Source organism: Pempheris klunzingeri, chromosome 1 (genome assembly GCF_042242105.1).
Source record: "Pempheris klunzingeri isolate RE-2024b chromosome 1, fPemKlu1.hap1, whole genome shotgun sequence".
In the NCBI taxonomy this organism is placed as follows: Eukaryota; Metazoa; Chordata; class Actinopteri; order Acropomatiformes; family Pempheridae; genus Pempheris; species Pempheris klunzingeri.
The window spans coordinates 2,660,916-2,669,475 of NC_092012.1; the positions used below are offsets into that span (position 1 = coordinate 2,660,916).

An 8,560-nucleotide genomic window follows, 5' to 3' on the forward strand; every position below is an offset into this window, starting at 1 on the left:
AGTCACAATTACACACTGGAGGGAAGGGGGGAAAAATGTCTGCTGTCACACTATAGGACCGGTTTAGTTGAGTGTTTGGAGAGGGAGGAGTGTGTGTGTGTGTGTGTGTGTGTGTGTGTGTGTGGACTCACTGGTGCAGGCGAATACGATTGGTTTCATTTGGTCTGGAAAAGAATGTCTCTGTCAGGGATTACCTGCCGGGGTCATGTGGCTTAATGAACTCTTTAATCCGACTTAATTTCACCTCGTTAAAAGAAAAAGTGGAGGAAGGTGTCGGGCTGGTAAAGCCGGAGCCGTTCGTTCAAGTGTCTGAGTTTAACGCCACCTGTCACCACTTTCTCTCCTTTTTTTTTTTTTTGCTGTTATGACTGTCTGGGTAGTCGGAGGAGATGAGAAAATGTTTCACACATTTTAAAGTTGGCATAAAAGGGGAGGAGTGGGGCCCTTTTTTCCTCCTGACTGGACAAAAATGTGTTCTTACTCAAATATTTGGAGTTTTTGTCAAAACAAACTCACCAGAAGGTCCATTTAGTAGCTGTTCTGAAGCTTTTAACTGTTTAACATGATCCTCCTCAGCAGATGGAGTTTTCCGAGCTGACATAGAAGATTTATGTATTTAAAGCCTTAAAATGTGAACATCCACGTCTGCTGACATGGAGATCTATAATGTTTTACCGCTGTACACCGATGTGACATTCTCCGGAGCAGCTACATTAGTAAATGGACTTTTTCACCTCCCTGAATGGATACATGACGTTATGGATATATAGAACGTTAAAAAAAGCTAATTTAAAGTATAATGTTTAACAAAGTTTCATGTGATTTTATTATTCAATGTCCAAAACACACGTGTGTATTTACATGTGAAATAATCTGAAAACCAGATATTCAAACGCAACATAACAGTCAGTGACGAGCCAAAGGTTGCCATGGTTGCGATCACCGACCAGTGTTGCCATGGTAACGATCGGTGACTGTTGGTCACCAATGTTTCCGTGGTAACAGTCGTTGACACCTGCTGAACAGTGTTTCCTTGGTAACAAATAGTGACAGCAGCTGACCACTGTTGCCAGGGTAACAATCAGTGACCAGTGGTGACCCATATATCCATGGTAACAATCGCTGACACCTGCTGACCAGCGTTCCCATGGTGACCAGTGTTCCCATGGTGACCAGTGTTCCCACGGTGACATGAGTCACAACAGCTGACCAGGGTTGCCATTTTCTAATTGGTGGCTAGTGATGACCACTGTTTCCATGGTAATAATCGGTAACACCTGCTGACCAGTGTTTCCATGGTAATAATCGGTAACACCTGCTGACCAGTGTTTCCATGGTAACAATCGCTGACACCTGTTGACCAGTGTTTCCATAGTAACGATCATATACAGCTTATTCTTTTCTCTCTGATAAACGTCTCTTATGTTTCTATTTATTTTTTGTCATGGTTCGTGCTTCAGGCTTTCTGACGTGTGAGGGAGAAGCTTTAGGCTGCAGGATCATTTTAAAAAAATATCTGCTTTGCTCTGTTTTTAAGAACCAAATTAACGTATTTAAATCAAAAGTGCAGCTGACGTGCGTTCAGCCGGTTATCCTCAGGTGAATCTGACACGCCCTCAGGTGAATCTGAAACGCCCGCTGGAATGTGAACAGGAATGTCACCTGGACGCTTTCTGTCACCGTCCGATCACCTGGACGAGCCTCGGCGGTGACGCCTGCCCACATCACCTGCCTGTAGGGAAATGTTTGAGATGCATCGGCCTAGTCTGAGAGGTTATGAGATGTTTAATGGTTGTCAAGGGGGTCAAACAGACCGGTTCAGATTCAGGATCAGGATCAGATTAAGGATCAGGTTTAGGTGCACAAAGTATTCCAGCTTTTGCCTTTATTCTGAAAAAGACAACATACCTACTAAAACTGTTTATATGACGAATGAAAATGAATATTGAAAAAACAAATGACACAAGTGTTTCCAGCGCCCTCTACAGGACGGATGGAGACTCTTCAGCTCTTCACACCGAGCCTGAAGAATAAAGAGCCTCCTCTTCAGATGTGGGTGAATTAAACAGCTCATCTTCTCATCACTTTGGGCTGGTATAAACAGATTTATATGTTTTCAAGCTTTGATATCATCAGTATGACTTAAGACTCCATGTTCATTGCTTTTAAACTGAAGGCTTAAAGATCCGTCCACAGTTCACAACCCCCTCCCTCCCTCCCTCCCTCCTTTATTTCTCCCCCACCCTCCAGATTTCCATGAACTACAGAGGCAGAGAGCCTTTAATGCCTTTAGCTGGAGATCACGAGTTAATTATTTTGTTATCTCGAGAAAACAAGCTTGTGTTGTCTCGAGAGAACGAGATAATCAACCTGTTGTCCCCCTCTCCCTGCAGCTCCATCGGGAAAATATAATAGTCTAAGTTTTACTGTTAAAACTACGTCCTGGTTTGTCAATGGTTCATTGTTCTCCTGATCACTGATTTAAAAGTCAATGATGGATTTAGATTTAAATCACAGACTGTTTAAAAGAAGTTTACGTAGTTTCTGAAGAGCCTTAAAGCTGCATCTTCTCTAATGTCCAGCAGGAGGCGACTCCACTGGCTCCAATTGGATGGAAGTCAAGGCTTCTCTCCTGATTTATCTGCTCAGTGAACATTTTCCTGATGAGTTTCTGCTCTCAGTCTCTAGTTCACAGTCTTCTTCAGCACAGCAGGATGTTCATTTAGTCAATTACGGTCACTAGGATACACCAGGAATGTCACTTCTGGCTCCAGAAAGAAAACAAGATGGCGACGGCCATAAAGCCAAACATGAGGCTTCACAAACCAACAGGTGACGTCATGTCCACTTCTTTACCTGTAAGAACCATTTTCTCCTTTCAGTAAAATTATGGGGGATATAAACACAGACAAGGAACACATTTATGAACTTATCGTTTAGATGCTACTGTCAAAGTGTTATTCTTCGAAGCTGTTTCATATCATCTTTTTTATCGAATATGGTCAGGTCAGGTCGACTCGGCATCGATGTAGCCGACCACGCTTGGCCGTTTTGTAGCCTCACAGATCCATTAAAGTGTATTTCCAAAAGGGTGACTGACATACAAAGTCAATGCAAAGACACGAAGAGATGCTTGAAGGCAAATTCACGAAAAATGTTCAATTTGAGCGAAAAAATCAGCCTGGTGGAGAATTCTGGTTTCCCACAGAGACGGCTTCAGTGAATGCATCTGTATGCTGACAGGCTAACATGGGGTATCTGAGCCGGTGTTAGAGTTGTATGATACCACTGGACACGCTTACAGAAAGAGGACAAAAGGGGAGAGGGGGGAGACGAGTTAAGCTACCCGAAAAGGTGTTTCAGCTTACAGTTGTACTTTACTGTGAAGCAAGTTAACACGAGCACCAGTTCAACACAAATTATCTGTTTTTGCAGAAAACGCAGGGCGAATATTTGCTTTGCGTTCGGTGTAAACGCAGCTTTAGCGTGGCTGTGCAGTCGTAGCTTTGATCCGACCGTTTCCTATTGTCACCTCCACAAAGACGACAGAGGTGGACTCAGGACTTCACTAATTATGTGCAGATGAAACTGTTTTCCAGAGCTTCCACGTGACTGAGGCTGAATGTTTCCAGTTCATGCACCGCGGTAGTGACAGTTTTGTTTTTCAGTGTGCCCTGCAGGCCCAGCTGGTAATCCAGACGTGCAGCGGCCTGGAGGGATTAAGACAAATTCACGCCCGAGTACACAGCACAGAGTCTGCCCCTGTCGTGTTACTGGATCTCATTATTTCCCCCTAACATCATTACCTTTCATCCAAAGTGAAAACTGTGCTGGAGTCGCAGTCGGTGTGTTTCCCAGAATCTGTCACCTGCTGCAGGAAAAATATCTGCTGTGGCTCGGACTTCTGCTCGGCTGCACCGTGAAGTGAAAGGACACAACACGTGTGTACATTTGGCTGCAGATAAACCTTTAAGACGACTGGAGAAACATCTGCCTGAGGTCATGCAAAGATTTTTGAATCAAAAGCATAAAAAAAAAGGTCGGCAAATGAACAAATTAAAGATCATCATAGAGTCATAACAGTCTCCATCCATCGCCCAATGAGTTAACACAGTGGAGCTGGGGCCCACTGATTAAAGCTCTTTCATTTTCAGAGTTATGAAATGAGTGTTGAGTTCAAATTCCTTAAAAAAAAAAATCACCAGAGACGGTGGGTGGCAGCGGCGTGCCGTTTCTATGGTTACTGTGGCCGAACAAAGACAAGATCGCTGACGAAAGACAACGAAACCGGAGCAAATCCACGGAAGAAGACTCAAAATTCGTCGTTCAGGTGACGACAAACCGTCTAAAACCATCAGCGTTAAAAAGGGAGTTAGCCAGAAACCCACGTTACACTTTTAAAAGTCTTTTACAGCTGCAGCTTCTCTCATCACATCCTGCTGCGATCTGCGGTCTGCCTTTTAATTCTTGGACAATTTGTTGTTTTTCTCTGAGGCTAAATGTAGCACACTTAGCTAAACACTGTGTTATCGCTATACACTCCTTCACCTCACAACACAAAAGACATATCGTTTTTTTTCTCTCCTTGAAGCACAAACATGCGTTCGCTTTCCCGCCATTTCATTAAACCGCCTTCCTTCTGCAGCAGTTTTTTTCTTCTTGGGCATTTTGGGGTTATTTTTGTAGATAATATTTCTCAATGCCACACAGAAGTAGGTTCTGCTACATGCTTGGAAGGGGATGCTGCTAAATCCTGCAGACTGCACCTTTAACAACATCTGGTAATGCTGAGAAGTCAAAAACAGAGTTCATTTATTGTTTCTTTTGTGTGTTACTTCGAATGAATTAAATCAACTCGGTACTAAAATAAAAATAAAGTAACAACATCCTGAGCCAAGATGGACGACGTGGACACGTTGTAGCGGCTAAAGGTGTTAGCGCTGTCACCGCGAGCATGTTAGCGTGCGGCCTCCATAAAACCGTTTACCTTTGAGGTGCATGTGACAGAAATCTGTGCTTGAACTCCACATATGTGACACGAAGGATTTTTAACCATTTCTGCTCTTAAAATTTAGCAGAAAGAAACTTTTTGTTTCCAAACGGGGTGAATTCTTATAATTACTTCATGTTGATTCGTCAGGATTAATTATTATGTTTCCCTTTAATGCAGAATGACTCAGTCTAAATAAAATAAAGGATAAATCCAGCAGTTACTCAAGTACGAATGTATGTATGTATGTGTGTGTGTGTGTGTGTGTGTGTGTGTGTGTATATATATATATATATATATATATATAAAAAATACAACATATCAGATTTGATCAAATATGGCGCCTCCTCGTGTCTACGCTTCCGGTCTCATGTGCAACTGTCCCACAGTTATCACAGTCACCTGAACTAACCGCAAATAGTCAACTGTCCCACTGTTCTTACAGACAGTGAACTAACCGCAACAATAGCAGAACAGTGGAGTGTCTGCGCTTAGTTCAGGTGTCTGTAATAATTGGACTTTAGACTTTAGACTTTTCTTTATTTGATCCCCCATAGGGGGAAATTCTCATGTTACAGCAGCAACAATAGAACAGGGAGAGTGAAAAGAAGCAACAGTAAAAGAAAAAATAGCAATAGCAAAATAAATATAAATATAAATATAAATATATGGCTGTGATGAAATAAATATTTACACTATGGGATATTTACACTTTGGTTCAGAAATGTACAGGTATGGACAGGAATGAAGGAATGAAGGAATGAAGGAATGAAGGAATGACATGGATGGAAAAACAGTGTATTAACATCAGCCAGTGATGCTGGTGTTAAAGAGTCATAAAGAGTGATGGCTGATGGGAGAAATGACCTGCGGTAGCGTTCCTTCTTGCAGGGTGGGGGCCTCAGCCTGCTGCTGAAGGAGCTGCTGAGGGCCCCCACAGTCTCATGCAGGGGGTGAGAGGGGTTGTCCATGATGGACTTGAGTTTTCTTAGTGTCCTCCTCTCACCCACCTCCTCTATGGAGTCCAGGGAGCAGTCCAGGACAGAAGCGGCCCTCCTGACCAGCCTGTTCAGTCTCTTTCTGTCCCTCTCCCTGCTCCCTCCTCCCCAGCAGACCACTGCATAGAGGACTGCAGACGCCACCACAGAGTCATAAAAAGTCCTGAGCAGAGTCCTGCACACTCCAAAGGACCTCAGTCTGCTCAGCAGGTGGAGACGACTTTGGCCCTTCTTGTACAGGACGTCTGTGTTGTGAGACCAGTCCAGTTTGTTGTTGAGGTGAACACCCAGGTATTTGAGGGTCTCCACCCTCTCAATGTCCAGTCCCTGGATGTTCACCGGTGCAGTCTGGGATGTCTTCCTGCGGAAGTCAATCACCATCTCCTTTGTCTTGCTGGTGTTGAGCTGAAGATGGTTTAGCTCACACCAGTCAACGAAGCTGGAGACGACCTCCCGGTACTCCTGTTCGTCCTCGTCTGACACACAACCTACGATGGCTGTGTCATCGGAGAACTTCTGGAGGTGACAGCTCCCAGAGTTGTAACTGAAGTCCGAGGTGTACAGGGTGAAGAGGAAGGGGGAGAGTACTGTCCCCTGTGGGGTCCCTGTGCTGCAGACCACCATGTCAGACACACAGTCCTGGAGCCTCACGTACTGCGGTCTGTTGGTGAGGTAGTCCGTTGTCCATGCAGCCAGGTGACAGTCCACTCCCGCTCTTTCCAGCTTCACCCTGAGCAGTGACGGCTGGATGGTGTTGAAGGCACTGGAGAAGTCAAAGAACATGACCCTCACAGTGCTGCCGGTGTTCTCCAGGTGAGTCAGGGATCTGTGAAGCAGGTAGATGACTGCATCATCCACTCCAGTGCTCGGTTGGTAGGCAAACTGCAGTGGATCCAGATGTGGGCTCACCAGGGGGCGGAGGTTTTTGAGGATGATCCTCTCCATGGTCTTCATCAGGTGAGAAGTGAGGGCCACAGGTCTGAAGTGGTGGGGCTCCCTGGGGTGCGTTGTCTTTGGAACCGGAACCACGCAGGAAGTCTTCCACAGAGCAGCGACCCTCTCCAGACTCAGGCTCAGGTTGAAGATGTGCAGGAGCACCTGACAGAGCTGGTCTGCACAGTCCTTCAACAGTCTGGAGCTGATTGTGGAACTAACAACAGATGCTCGGCTTTCTTTCTGTTCATACAGACACCTGAACTAACCACAGGCGCTCGACTGTCCCACTGTTTTTACAGACAGTGAACTAACCTAAAAAATAAGAAAAGTTTATGAAAGAATAAGAATAGAAGGAGAGAGGGAAGAAAAATTAAAATAAAACTTGTAACTTGCAAACTAATTATTGGATGGAATTATCAGCATGGGTTTCAGTTTTAGTGGACATGGACTTGTAAAACTTTATTATATATATTATACTTATATCATATTACACTTGTTTGTTAATGCTGACATGTGTTCACTGTGCTCACTGTTGCCTCTTGTTTTTTTCATTATCCAGGCAGACGTCCATCAGGAGGCAAACAAAATAATGCTCAAAAAGAGACTTTTCTTCTTGGCTGTCCTCATAGTTTTGATTTTACTTGATCTTCATCTGAGGCACCTTCCGTTCACCTGGGTTCCTCGGCTGCTCAGAAACGGTACAGGTGCTTTCCAGCTTTTAAAGATGGAGAACATCCCAGCGCCTCCTCCTCCTCCTCCTCCTCGTCCTTATGTGTCCCCGGGGCCGTACTTGGTGGAATACCCCTACGAGTACCGCTTTGTCATAAACCAGCCAAACGCATGCGAGCAGCAGAAGCCCTTCCTGGTCCTGATGGTTCCCGTGGCGCCCCACAACCGGGAGCACCGGGACGCCATCCGCGGCACCTGGGGAGGGGAGAGCCTGGTTCGGGGCAAAGCGGTGAAGCTGTTCTTCCTGCTGGGGCTGCACGCCGGAGACGGAGCGGAGCGGCTCCAGGAGCAGCTGCTGCGGGAGAGCGAGGAGCACCGAGACCTGCTCCAGAGCGACTTCCTGGACTGCTACAAGAACCTGACCATCAAGACCATGGTGATGCTGGAGTGGCTGGACTCCCACTGCTCCGGGGCCTCCTACGCCATGAAGGTCGACTCGGACACCTTTGTGAACGTCCCCAATCTCGTCAGCATGCTGTCCAACGCTCCAAAGGTCGACTACATGACCGGCTATGTGACGAAAGGAGCTGAAGTCCTGAGGAACCCGACGTCGAAGTGGTTCCTACCTGTGGAGCTGTACCCTCGCTCAGTCTACCCGCCGTACGCTCTGGGTCTGGGCTACGTTCTGTCTCTGGACCTCCCTAAAAAGCTCATAGAGGCGTCCAGACACGTTAAACCTGTTTACATTGAAGACGTGTTCTTGGGGCTGTGCATGCAGCACCTGGGCATCCCTCCCACCGACCCCCCAAACTGGAATCACTTTAACGTCTTCCCTTTGGCGTACAGCCGCTGTACTTACTCCAAGCTGGTCGTCACTGCCAGAGACGAAAACGTGGATGTTTTATGGTTATGGAAGGATTTTAACAAACCTTTTCCACACTGTGTTTCAAGGCGGTTTCACTCCTGA

The 8,560-nt window shown here is 45.8% G+C and overlaps 1 protein-coding gene across 1 annotated transcript; it reads left to right on the forward strand.

The window, feature by feature from the left end:
• The first annotated feature begins 7,648 nt into the window (after positions 1-7,648).
• Positions 7,649-8,560, forward strand: LOC139202046 (beta-1,3-galactosyltransferase 2-like). The gene has a single exon (XM_070831513.1). It carries the CDS (start codon positions 7,649-7,651, stop codon positions 8,558-8,560), a length of 912 nt encoding a protein of 303 aa, XP_070687614.1.

What these genes read in the sequence shown, in the direction of transcription:
- LOC139202046 (XM_070831513.1), top strand. Translation starts at nt 7,649, where the DNA reads ATGGAGAACATCCCAGCGCCTCCTCCTCCTCCTCCTCCTCGTCCTTAT.